Below are 11,892 nucleotides of genomic sequence, written 5' to 3'. Positions count from 1 at the left end.
GGGTGGGGGGGGGGGTGGCGCAGGCGTTCTGTGTGTGGGGTGGAGGGTGGAGGTGCATGATGGCTGACGCTGACGGCACATCCCCTGCGTTCTGTGTGTGTGGGGGGGGGGCGCAGGCGTTCTGCGTGTGGGGTGGAGGGTGGAGGTACATGCGGGCTGACGCTGACGGCACATCCCCCGCGCAGGTTCCCCCAAGCGGCACCACTTCCAGCGGCAGCGGGCAGCCAGTGAGAGCACGGAGCAGGAGGAGGGGGGCGCCCCCCACGAGGACTTCATCCAGTACATCGCCAGGGCTGGCGACGCCGTGGCCTTCCCACGCCCCCGTCCCTTTCTGGCCAGCCCGCCCCCTGCTCTCGGCAGGTATTTTTCAGTAGATGGAGGTGCTAGGGGTGGACCTGTGGGCCCTTGCCCCGCTTCGCCCCCCCACTAGGCGGCCCAGGGAGCGCTCTCCAGGCCCCGTGGACACGCGCTCACCCGCCTCCAGCAGCAAGGCCCCTCCCAGAGGCTGACTCACTGGGGCCACCTCTCCAGCATGGACCAGAGGAGGGAAGCAGGGAGAAACTGGGTAAGGGTAGGGGGGTGGGTGGGAGGTGGGGCCCCACCCCCGACGATGGCGCTGGTACTGCCGCTTGCTAGTGGAGAACGAGGCCTGAAGGGTTCTGCTGTGGTCCCGGGCCCTCTCCCACCCCCACCACGCTCCCGAGGCCTGGGCAGACCCTTCTCAGAAGCTGCTGTGACCACTCTGGCCAGCGGCATTCCTGCCCCAACCCCAAGGGCAACTTTCCTGAAGCCCAGGGCCCACGTCCAGTGGGATGGGAATGGGGCGTGGGGCTGGCGCAGAGCAGGGTTCCTGGGGCAGCCCTGGTCTGGGGAGTGACCCTCACGTCTGTGCACCGTCCTCCTCCTGCTGTTTATCCAGCATGGGTGGGCAGAAAGCCCTAGCCCGGAGCAGTGGCTGAGCTGGACTCAACCGCATCCAGTCCACCCCCTCGGCTCCCACATCCACTGGGAGGCTGGGAAAAGGTGACTCCCAGGGAGAAGCGCGTTGACTCTTCCTGGGAGCTTCCAAGGGAGGGGGCCCCCGCTGTCTGCAGTCCGGGATGGACGCACCCTGCTTAAGGAGCAGGCGCTACAGCTCAGGGTCAATGCAAGACCCATTCCCTGCAAAACACACCGGCCCATTTTAAAGCTCTCACCTTCCAGGGCCTGCCCGAGTCCCAAGTCCCACCCGGGCCCACCCTCCCTGATCCAGAGGGCGGGTGGCCGGCCAGGGAGGGGGCGCGGGGCTCGGCCGGGCTCTGACAGCGCGGCCTGGCTTGCAGGCTAGAGGCGGCCGAGGCAGCGGGAGGAGCGAGCCCCGATTCTCTCCCGGAGCGCAGCGCGGGGCCTGAGCAGCAGCAGCCGCCACTGGAGCCGGACGCCGAGCGGGACGCGGGCCCCGAGCAGGCCCAGACCAGCTACCGCGACCTGTGGAGCCTGCGCGCCTCGCTCGAGCTGCATGCGGCCGCCTCGGACCACAGCAGCAGCGGCAACGACCGCGACTCGGTGCGCAGCGGCGACAGCTCGGGCTCGGGCTCCGGGGGCGCGGCGCCCACCTTCCCGCCGCCCTCCCCGCCCGCGCCGCGGCCCAAAGACGGCGAGGCGCGCCGGCTGCTGCAGATGGACAGCGGCTACGCCAGCATCGAGGGCCGCGGCGCCGGCGACGACACCGAGCCGCCCGCCGCGCCCGCCCGGCCCCGCAGCCCCCGCGCCTGGCCCCGCCGCCCGCGCCGCGACTACAGCATCGACGAGAAGACGGACGCGCTGTTCCACGAGTTCCTGCGCCACGACCCGCACTTTGACGACACGCCGGCCGCCGCGCGACACCGCGCCCGCGCGCACCCGCACGCCCGCAAGCAGTGGCAGCGCGGCCGGCAGCACAGCGACCCCGGCGCCCGCGCGGCCCCGGCCCTGGCCGGAACCCCAGCGCCGCCTGCCGGTGCGGCCCGACCCGCGCGTGCGCCCTTGCGGCGTGGCGACAGCGTGGACGGCCCGCCCGACGGCCGTACCCTGGGCGGCGCCGGCGACGACCCCGCCATCCCCGTCATCGAGGAGGAGCCGGGCGGCGGGGGCTGCCCCGGCTCGGGCCTCTGCGTCGTACCCCCCGGGGCGGTGCTGGACAAGCTGGCGGCCGGCCTCGAAGAGAGACTCTTTCCGCCACGCCTCTCCGAGCCCGTCGTGGCGGCTCCCTCTTTGGTCGCCGCCGCTCCCACGTCCCCCGACCACAGCCCGGCCTAAGTCCCGCGTCCTGGGCCCATCTCTCTGGCAGCTTCTTCGGCGCCGCGCGGGGCCTCGGCGGCTGGAGAGACGTGGGGGCGCGACGCCCCGATGCGCATGCGCTGGAACCGTGGGCCCTTCGCGCACGCGCGGGGCGACGGAGGCGCGCTCGCCGCTTCAGGGCGCACGCGCAGAGTCCCGGCCTCCCTCGCGCGGTCGAAGTGCGCACTGCGCTGGCCGGTGCTTGCCGGGCGCTGCGCGTCGTGAGGCGCGGGACGCGGAGACCCCGGCTGGGCGGGAAGGAAGGGGCGTGAACGGCTCTCAGCTTCGGGCTCCTGAGGACAACGACCAACTGCCCTCCGTCCCGGATCGGGCGGCTGCTTAGACACTCGCAGGGCCGCCACCCGAGGGACGCGCAGCCCGCCGGGCCGGATGGAGCCGCCGCGTGCCGGGCGCGTGCGCGAGCTTGCCCGGGTTGGGGCCGCGGGGCGCTAAGGGCCGCAGACGAGTTCACCGTCCTGGGCCGGGAGGCGGCTCAACACCGTGACTGCCGACCCCCGAGACCGTTTACCTCACCGCGGCGTGTGCTGGCGGCAGCCCGCGCCGCCTCCGAGCAATAACTGCGCCGCCGCCGCTGCTGCCGCCGGCCCTGGGGGAGCCGGCCCGGCCCTCCCGCCCCCGAGTCCCCACTGCCCTCCGCATGTGAACGGCGCCCGCCCCGCTGCCGCCCCGTCCATGTTGAGACGCGAACAAAACCCAGACGGCCAGGTCCAAGCTTCCCAAGCTTTATTTATTGCCAAATTCAGGCGCCCTCGCCCGCACCACGCCCTCCGAGCCCCCGCCGCGTCTGCACCATCCCGCGATGGCGTTTCTCGTGTTTCTGTTTTCTGGATGATTATACATACTGACTGCACACTCCTGCTCGCTCCGAGTTTTCTCTGGGGTCCCAAGAGCGCAGTGGCCTTGGGGGAGGTGAGGGGTCCTGCCCTCAGACCGGGCGGCCGAAGCAGGGTGACCCGAGCGCGCAAAGGCGGCTGCGACGTGAGCCCAACCCCACGGCACCCCCCCCGGCCACCCAGCAGCTCCCAAACACCCCTCACAGCCACAGCTCAAATCCACCTTTTATTTTTTCTTAAAAAAAAAAGAAAAAGAAAATGGAACCAACCAAACAAAACCAAAGTGGCCGCGCGGCTTCCGGGCGGTGCTGCATGCATGGCAGGGCCAGGAGCCTGGTCTCCACACCCGCCCGCTGGTCTGCGGCGGGGACTGTGCTGGGCGCCCTGCGGAGCACGAGGCCACGGGCGGGGCCAGTAGTCTCCACGTAAAGTGCATCGAGGCCGCCTCCCTCCTCCCTCGCCTGCCCGGGAAGGCTCTGCCCCGGGCTGCAAAGTCAACAAGCGTGCACTGCCGGGCGGCCGAGGGGAGGGCTGTGCCCGGTCCCTGCTGTCCCCCTGCCCGGCCCTGCAGGGTGCTCCGGAGGTCCTGGGGCGTGGTCGGCACAGAGGCATGGCAGCCACCTCTCCGGGAGGGCGGGCGGGACCGGCAGGAAGACGGAGGGCCTGGCGCGGGCACCTGGCGGGGCTCCTGGACACGGGCTGCAGGGGGGAGGAAGGACGGAAGAGGTCAGCCTGGGTACCGGTTCTCCGCTTCCCTCGGGCTCCTGGGAGGATGGAGAAGCTGAGGTGCAGTCATCGGGCTACCGCACTCCAGTGGGGCAGCAGGGGAGACCAGGGAAGGCCACCGTTGAGTCACTCCCGGGTACATTAAGTGTGGCCTCTTGCAGTAGGGTCTGCAGGCTCTGACGCTGGTGGATGGGCTGTGAGCACCCATTTGGGGGATAGACACGTAACTCAGGCAGTGGCCCCCAAAACCTGGGAGAGGGACTGTGGCAAGGCAGGGGGATCAGCCTCGGGCTCCCATCCACCCCGCATCCTCAGCAAGTGACAAGGGTCTCTGACATCTGGGGCTGGGAGAGGGAGCAGGCACACAGGGAGAGACAGGGCAGCGTCTGGCACGACTCAGCCTCAGCCAGACCTGGCAGCTGGCTCAGAGCCTGGGGCAGCCCAGCAGGGCCATGGAGGTCGCCGCCCCTCCCCACCACCCACCACTCACTCATGCCTCAAAAGCTTCTGGGCTGAGCCCAACGTGAGCCTTTCCTGGGAGTAGCCCACGCATGGGGAGGGGGTGCCAGGCCCAGGGCAGGGTCCTCTAAATGCACCCACTCTGAGAAATGGCTGTGAGGATGGCACGACACCCCCTAGAGTCCTGCCACACGTAGGCCTCCGTGACCAGCACGCTAGCCAGACACCAGGCCCGGAGATACCACCCTCAGTGGGGATTGCTACGTGGCCAAGCTACCCAAAGGCTACATGGCAACTATGCGCAGCTGTTTGACAGCCGCCATGACTGGCGTGGGCTATGCTCATGGCTGGCTGTGGCATCCATGCAGTGTCCCCACATGCCCCGCCCGGGTCCCGCCGCGCCCCACCTGCAGGTGGCCACCCTCACTGCTGCTTGCAGGCCGACAGCCGGCGGATCTTGCTGCTGGCAGAGCAGGCTTTGCGGGCGGGGTTGGGGGCCCTGCCCTCCGCCTTGGATTTGGTGCTCAGCTGCGCCGCCTCCGTGCCGTTCATACACACGGCCTTGGGGAGGCCCCGGCTCTGTCCATTCTGACTGGCCTCCTCTTCTGGGACCTGTCCTGGGAGGGAGACGGCAAGTGCGGCCTGAGCCGAGGGCCGCACCCCCAGAGCCGCAGGAACCTGGCTGGCCCCCAGCACAGGGAGACACTTACAGCTGTGGCCCAGGCCATGCCCACCCCCGGGTCAGGCCCAAGTCTCTCCAGCCTGAAATGCTGTCCCCCAGCAGCTCCGGGAGGCACCCCCAGGGGATGAGCCTCCCACAGATGGCCTGGGAGGAATGCCCCCTCCACCCCGTCTGCTGCACCTGCCACGGCCCCAGGTGGGACCCCACCCAGGTACTGTCTACGGGGGCCTCCTGAGTAGGCGGCAAGCGGACAGGGCAGGACCCTCCCGTGCTCCCCTGGGGTGCCCTGGCCCATGGTTGGTTCTAAAGGTGCAGGAGCCACCACATGCTCACCTGTGAGGACACAGGAGGGCCAGGCTCAGGCCAGGCATGCGAAATGCCAGCACAGAACCACGTGGGGAGTAGAGCTCAGCTTGCCAGGGCCCCCAGCCGCCCCCAGTCTCTGCCGGCCACCAACCAGCACCAGCATCTTGTGAAACTCACAGGCCTGGGGCTGCCCACCCTGCCCAGGTGGACAATGTCCTCATAATGGCGGGGGAAGTGCAGGAAGCTGCCCACGTGCTGTCCCTGCCAGGAGCTGTGGTGGTCTGTGAGGACTCCGCCAACACACTGGCTGCCGAGCCACCCCCGAGGCCCCTCCCAGGCGACGTCAGTGGGAGGCTGCCCTGGGCTGCCCCAGAGCTCATGTGCCCAGTGCAGAGCCCCAGCTCCGAGAAGGGGCCGGTGGCTGACTCAGCAGCTTCCAGGACTTGCCATATACCTCCCACCGTGTGCACAGGAAGTCACTGGCTTTAAAAAGGCACCTTGGGCCGGGCGCGGTGGCTCACGCCTGTCATCCCAGCACTTCGGGAGGCCGAGGCGGGTGGATCACGAGGTTAGGAGTTTGAGAACAGCCTGACCAACATGGTAAAACCCCGTCTCTACTAAAAACACAAAAATTAGCTGGGCGTGGTGGCGCGCACCTGTAATCCCAGCTACTCAGGAGGCTGAGGCAGGAGAATTGCTTGAATCTGGGAGGTGGAGGTTGCAGTGAGCCGAGATTGTGCCACTGCACTCCAGCCTGGGCGACAGAACAAGACTGTCTCCAAAAAAAAAAAAAAGCACCTTGGTCAGGAGGCACCAATGGCACCCATAGGTCTTACACCCAGCCCATCTCCGCTGGGGCAGACCCTGTGCCCACTCCCATGGGGCCAACCTGGTAGACAAGGTGCCCCAGCTCTGCATCAGTGGCACAGCTGCCACCAGGGCCCTGCCCCCACCAGGCACTGGGACCCTCGGTCCCCTCTCCCACCCCACACGCCTGTCCGTGCTGGTGCCCAGGACCTGCTCCAAGCCCCTTCCCTGGTTCTGGGTGTCGGCAGCAGGACCCCCATCCTGGGTAGGGACAGGCAAGGCCAAAGTGGAGCCATGCAGGGGCCGATGCAGCAGCCCAGGCCCAGTGTGGAGGACACCCTGACCCAAGGGCGCTGGGCTGTCCTGCCCCGATGCAAGGGGGCTCTGCAGGTCAGGGATGGGGCTCACGCTGAAGCCTCAAGTTGAGCCTGTCCCCAGCGCCTAAGCAGTGGAAAGGGCGTCAGCACCTGAGCACCCAGTACCGAGTACCGAGGCCTCAGCCATGCCAAGTGGTCCCAGCGGACCCCCCTCTGCTGGGTACTCCTTCCCACCACCCACAGTGGGCTCAGCAGGGTCATGAAAAAGGTGGCCCAGCCCCTGCCCTCCTCCCCGGCACCTCACCCCAGGGCAGCCCACACAGGGCAGTCTCACACAGGCCTGGAGGGAAGCCAGTGCCGGGTCCTGGCTCAGGAATCCTGGCCTGCAGGGGCGGCCGTGAGGGTCAGCGTGTGGTCCACGTCCCAGCAAGGGCTCTGGCGGCCTGCCTGGGCTGGCCCTGCCCTAATTGGCCCTCCTGCCTGGGATTTGCCTGACTGCCCGTCTCAGGGCCCCAGAGCTCTGAAAGGCAGAAGGCCCTGGACCTGGGGTCAAATTGCAGCCAGGCCCCAAGGACGGGCGCCATGAGGGGACCCCACCTCCCAGCACACCCCAGTGACCAGGGTGCCCAGCAGCACCTCCCGTCCCAACAGACGCGACGGCCACGGTGCCACAAATGCAAGAGCCCAGGAGGCGAGACCCTTTGACCCTGGGGGCCCCCACACACTGTACCCTCCTGGGGGGCCCCCACATGCTGTATCCTCTTGGGGAGCTCCCACACTGTACCCTCCCGGGGGCCCCACACTGTGCCCTCCAGGGGAGCCCCCCCCCACTGCACCCCCTGGAGCCCCCCACTGTGCTCTCCCGGGGTCCTCACACGGTACCCTCGTGGGGACCAGCTACTGAGCTGAGCCTAGAGGTTTGCTGAGGGGCCCGGGGGTGCTGAGGGATGAGGCTGTCTGCAGGGCCCCCACTATTCTGGGCCCCTCAGGCCCGGGGGTGGTCCTTGTCCCCTGGATCTTCACATCCCAACCTGCCTGGCGTATCCCCCTTCTCAGGCTGGCCCCTGACCACCACTTCATGCTGATACAGTGAAACAGAAAGCCCCTGCCATGCTCCAGCCCGAGCACAGCAAGCATCCATCTGCAGATACACTGCACAACGCTTTATGACACAGCCCAGCCCCAGGCGGAACAGAGGCAAGCCGGAGCGTGGCGGGGAGGGGCTGGCTGCCAGTGCGGGCCGCCCCTATGCTAAGGCCCTGAGCTCCTCCTCCGGCACTACTGCGGCGCCGGCCGTGAGGCTTCCTCTCCTGAAAGGTCTGAGCCCTCGCTCTTCTGTGAGCCGTGATCCGCTCTAAGCCCTGCCTCAGACGCCTCCTCGACACCTGGGGAAGAAGGGCGGCCGGCATCAGGGCCAGCGGGCAGGCCTCAGGGATGGTGGGAGGGAGGGCCACTGGACCCTCGCATGCCGGCTGTCTGAGGGGCCACCCTGCACTTTGACTCTCACCCGCCCTCCCCCGACCCTGGGGCTCCCCGCCTGCTCCTGCTGGGGCTCAGGCCAAGGCCAGTGGGCGGTGCCTGGCTGGGCAGCACCCGGAGAGACGCCTGGGGAACCCTCCTGGCCAGACAGGCCTTGGCCAGTGCCCCCGCTGCCCCCACGCCTTTCAGCCGTGTCCCAGCTGCCCCCAGGGCGGAGGCGGCCTGCAGATGGGCTGGGGGCTTCGGGGACGTGGGATTGGCCACCAGAGGGCAGAAGCTGTCCTCACTGCAGACAGGCAGGCGCCCTGCTCCTGTGGGACGTCACGGCCGAGTTAGCAGAGCTGGGCAGGGGCCCCCACCAGACTCACCGGGCACCGTGAAGTCCTGAGTGTAGATGATGTCGTCCTCGATGTCAAAGAGGTCCTCATCCTCGTCCGCGCCGTGCAGATCCTCCAAGTACGGCACCACAGTCATGCTGCGCCACCGGTCCTTGGTGTCCGGGCTCGGCGGGATGGGCACCGGCGCCTCGGCCGGAGGGTGTTTCTTCCGGAACCAGCTGCAAACGCCCAGAAGCAGTGGTGCCTGTCAGGCTCGCACCAGGACGGTGCAGCTGCCCAACCTGCCTCCTCTGTGCTCAGAGCACCTGCTGCACGCTCAGGAGCCGGAACCAGGCCGCGCACCGGGTAGCTGTGACCACAGACGCTCAGCCATGCCCTCCCGGAGCAGGCAGGCTGCCAGGACCTCAGTCTGTAGCCCTGACCTCACTCCAAGCCTGACAGATGTCCCCTCCACCCTGAGGCCTGACCCCCCGCCACGCCCAGCCTCAGGCCTGTCTCCCAGGTGGCACTCAGAAGCCAGCACCCACCAGACGGATGTCAGCAAAGGCCAGAAGGGGGCCTGGGGGGCCATGAATACATCCTAACCCAGGAGGCTATGGGGGCAGCCCCAGCACCCGCCCAGCTCCCAGCTGCCCCTGAGCTACGCAGAGATCCCCAAGGGACGATCGGCACCAGCGCCTCAGGGGTCCGGATACTCCCACTCCCAAAGCCGGTCTCTGGGGGGCCTCGGGGCTCGAGCGACCCCAGGGGCTGGTGCACAGGAGTAGAGCCCACGAGGCGAGGGAGGTCGCACTGCAGGGCCTGCTGTCTTCCCTGTCACAGAGCTGGGTGCCCTTGGCTGGATCCCAACCAGACCGTGCTGCTGGGAGCCCCAGGAGGAGGGTAAAAAGAGGGGCTCTCGCCAGCATTTGGGGCCAGCTGTGCCTTTCCCGGTGTGTCTCTATGCCTAGGGCAGAGACGGATGCACGTCCTCACTCAGACCCCAGCTCGGACAAGGCCTGTCTGGCCACTAACAGGGCACTGCCCAGAGACCCCACTTGGGCCCTGAGAACTGCGGGCGCCGCACGGGGTCTGGCCCCAGCCCAGCACCCCCACCATGCCCTGCTCTGGCACCCACTCAACCAGCTGCACACGTGGCCAGCCTCCCTGTGGTCTTGGCCCCACTGCCCCCAGGGGCCGCTCACCTGTGCTGCCGGATCTGCCGGATGGAGAACCTCTTGGCCGGCTCGTACTCAAGCATCCCTGAGAAGCCGGCGAGGAGCCAGTCAGCCGGGCACAGGCCCGAGACCCCACCAATCATCCCCACCTGACCAGCCTCTGTTGTCAGGCCCCAGGTGATACCTGGATGCTCCCAAGGGGGGCCCCCTTGCATAGATGGCCGCCCTGACAGAGGCCACTCCAGGGGGCAGGCCAGGGACAGCCTCTGCGTGCCTGCCTGGGAGACAGGGCTGGGCTGGACAGCCAGGGCGGTTCCATTCTCCCAAGGCCACTGGGCAGACGGACAGACGGCCAGTGCCACCTGCTGCCCACACACAGGAAGTGCAGCAGGACGAGCCTGACACAGGCCAGGGAACCCCCGAGGGCGGGGCTGGGGGAGGCGCAGGGCAGCACTGCCCTCAGGGGTGGGAGTTGAAAGGTGAACAGGGCCCAGAAGCAGGGTGGAGCTGAGGGACCCACAAACCAGGCCCTAGTGGGAGGCCGGCCTCTCCGCTCAGTCCTCTCAGTGCCTTCAGGGGTCTCAGCACCAATAGCCCCCCACGTAACACCCCCCACCCTGCATTTCTGCACAAAAGCCCCGCCTCCCTGGGGCTGTGGGCAGAGGGACGAGGCCCCCACCTTTCAGCAGGTCGGAGAGCGGGGGGCCACAGTCACCCGGGATGGCGTAGCTCCCCTTCCCAATGTTCTCAAACAGCTTGTAGATGTTGTCCCCTTCGAAGGGGTACAGACCTGTGGTGATGTTGTAGCTTCATTCGAGAGGAGGGAAGAAAGGTGTGGTCAGTCAGGGTGGTCAACGCCCCGGGAGCCCCACCTCTGCCCCAGGGACGGAGCCCTCGTGTGGCTGCTGGACCACAGGCCCTGCGGACTCAAGGACACCTCTGTCTTTACCGCCTCCCACTAGTGGAGGCCATGGGGCAAGAGAGGAGCGTCCTCTGGACCCACCCGGGGAAGGGGCCTGGAGCCACTCTCACCCGCCCAGCTTCCCTGTGGGGCTCTGAGAGGAGGATTGGTTGTGACACTCTGTGAAGATCCCTGACACGCTAGGCTGCATGTCACATGGGTGAACCACCATCTGCCGTGTGAGCTACGTCTCCATAAAGTAAGCACCCCCAGTGGCTATGGCCAGCGAGGGTCTAGGCTGGTGGCTACGCCCTGCACCCACAGGCCAGAAGCTGCAGAGGCCCCTCCGGGCTGTGCGTGTGGCAAGTGCCGGGGCGGGGCCGGGGCACTTACAGGGTGACCCCAGCTGACCAGATGTCCACCTTGAAGCCGGAGAAGGTGTCCAGGCCGTTGGCAATCTCAGGTGGCTGGAAAGCCGGGGAGCCCTGGCTGGTCCGGCAGGTGTCGTCCGCCGCGAACGGGTGCAGTGCCTGTGGCAGTGCCGTGCAGCCCTCAGGGAGTGCCCGGGAGGGGGCGCCCCAGGGCCCCCCCTAGCACGTGCCTACCTCGGCCACGCCCAGGTCGGAAATTTTGAGGGTGCCCCCGGTGGTGAGCAGCAGGTTCCCGGGCTTGATGTCCTTGTGCACGATGCCCTGGCTGTGCAGGTACTCCAGGCCGTCAATCAGCTGACAGAAGTACCTGCGGGCAGCACACACCTGTCTTGGGACCGAGGCCTCCCTGTTCCTCACAGGGATCCCCTTTGCAGCCGCCTGGGAGCCTCCCAAACACCACAGGCCCAGCTGGGGAGTCACGGAGGTCCAGGCACACAGGACAGAGGAAAAGCTGGGTCCAGTAGGGAGCCAGGCCTGCGCCTGCAGTGACCACCCTCATCCAGCCAAGTCACGTCTGGCAGGGCCCCGGATGTCCACAGGTCTCATTTCCCTGTGGGCCACAGGCCGGCTGCACCCCAAAGGCTTGCTGAAACAGCAGGCCCCTCCCTGCCCCTGCAGTCCTGCAGCAGCAAGGGGCCCTGACTATGCAGCCAACAGATCTGTACCAGGAGGTCCGGTCAAGGCAGGTGGCTGCTGGGACGGGATGGGGTGGGCTGCCGGCCTCAGGCAGCAGGCCCAGCAAAGATGGAGGCAGGAGGTTGACAGCAGCCCTGCCCGTGGATACCACACACGGGAGTCCCCAAAACTGTTTTTAAAAACTTGGGCCTTCACAGGGCAGGGCGTGGTGGCTCACGCCTGTAATCCCAGCACTTTGGGAGGCCAAGGCGGGTGGACCATGAGGTCAGGAGTTCGAGACCATCCTGGCGAACACGGTGAAACCCCATCTCTAGTAAAAATACAAAAAATTAGCCGGTCGTGGTGGCGGGCGCCATGGTCCCAGCTACTCGGGAGGCTGAGGCAGGTGAATAGTGTGAACCAGGGAGGCGGAGCTGGCAGTGAGCAGAGATCGCACCACTGCACTCCAGTCTGGGCGACAGAGTGAGACTCCGTCTCAAAAAAAAAAAAAAAAAAAAACGG

At 67.5% G+C, this 11,892-nt stretch overlaps 2 protein-coding genes across 4 annotated transcripts in view; one reads left to right on the top strand and one right to left on the bottom strand.

Annotated features, from left to right (window-relative positions):
- Positions 1-2,679, top strand: part of CBARP (CACN subunit beta associated regulatory protein) — a 7,665-nt gene extending 4,986 nt beyond the window's left edge. Inside the window, exons 8-9 of the mRNA XM_025367499.1 lie at positions 186-360; positions 1,323-2,679. Coding sequence (XP_025223284.1) covers positions 186-360; positions 1,323-2,277 — 1,130 coding nt within the window. The 3' untranslated portion in view covers positions 2,278-2,679. The remainder of the gene's footprint in view (positions 1-185; positions 361-1,322) is intronic.
- Positions 2,680-3,021: 342 nt separating this feature from the next.
- Positions 3,022-11,892, bottom strand: part of STK11 (serine/threonine kinase 11) — a 25,070-nt gene continuing 16,199 nt past the window's right edge. Inside the window, exons 4-10 of one of the 3 annotated variants that reach the window (XM_025367501.1) lie at positions 10,930-11,062; positions 10,718-10,854; positions 10,103-10,230; positions 9,451-9,508; positions 8,297-8,484; positions 4,745-4,954; positions 3,022-3,851 (exon numbers count right to left, since the gene is read on the bottom strand). In XM_025367501.1, the coding sequence (XP_025223286.1) occupies positions 4,761-4,954; positions 8,297-8,484; positions 9,451-9,508; positions 10,103-10,230; positions 10,718-10,854; positions 10,930-11,062 (838 nt within the window). In that variant the 3' untranslated portion in view covers positions 3,022-3,851; positions 4,745-4,760. Of the gene's footprint in view, positions 3,852-4,744; positions 4,955-7,597; positions 7,835-8,296; positions 8,485-9,450; positions 9,509-10,102; positions 10,231-10,717; positions 10,855-10,929; positions 11,063-11,892 lie in introns of those variants that run through there. The other 2 variants (XM_025367500.1, XM_025367502.1) reach the window with 2 other exon arrangements.

The sequence above is a fragment of the Theropithecus gelada genome, chromosome 19 (genome assembly GCF_003255815.1).
Source record: "Theropithecus gelada isolate Dixy chromosome 19, Tgel_1.0, whole genome shotgun sequence".
NCBI lineage: Eukaryota > Metazoa > Chordata > Mammalia > Primates > Cercopithecidae > Theropithecus > Theropithecus gelada.
This window is presented reverse-complemented; position numbering and strand designations above follow the sequence as displayed.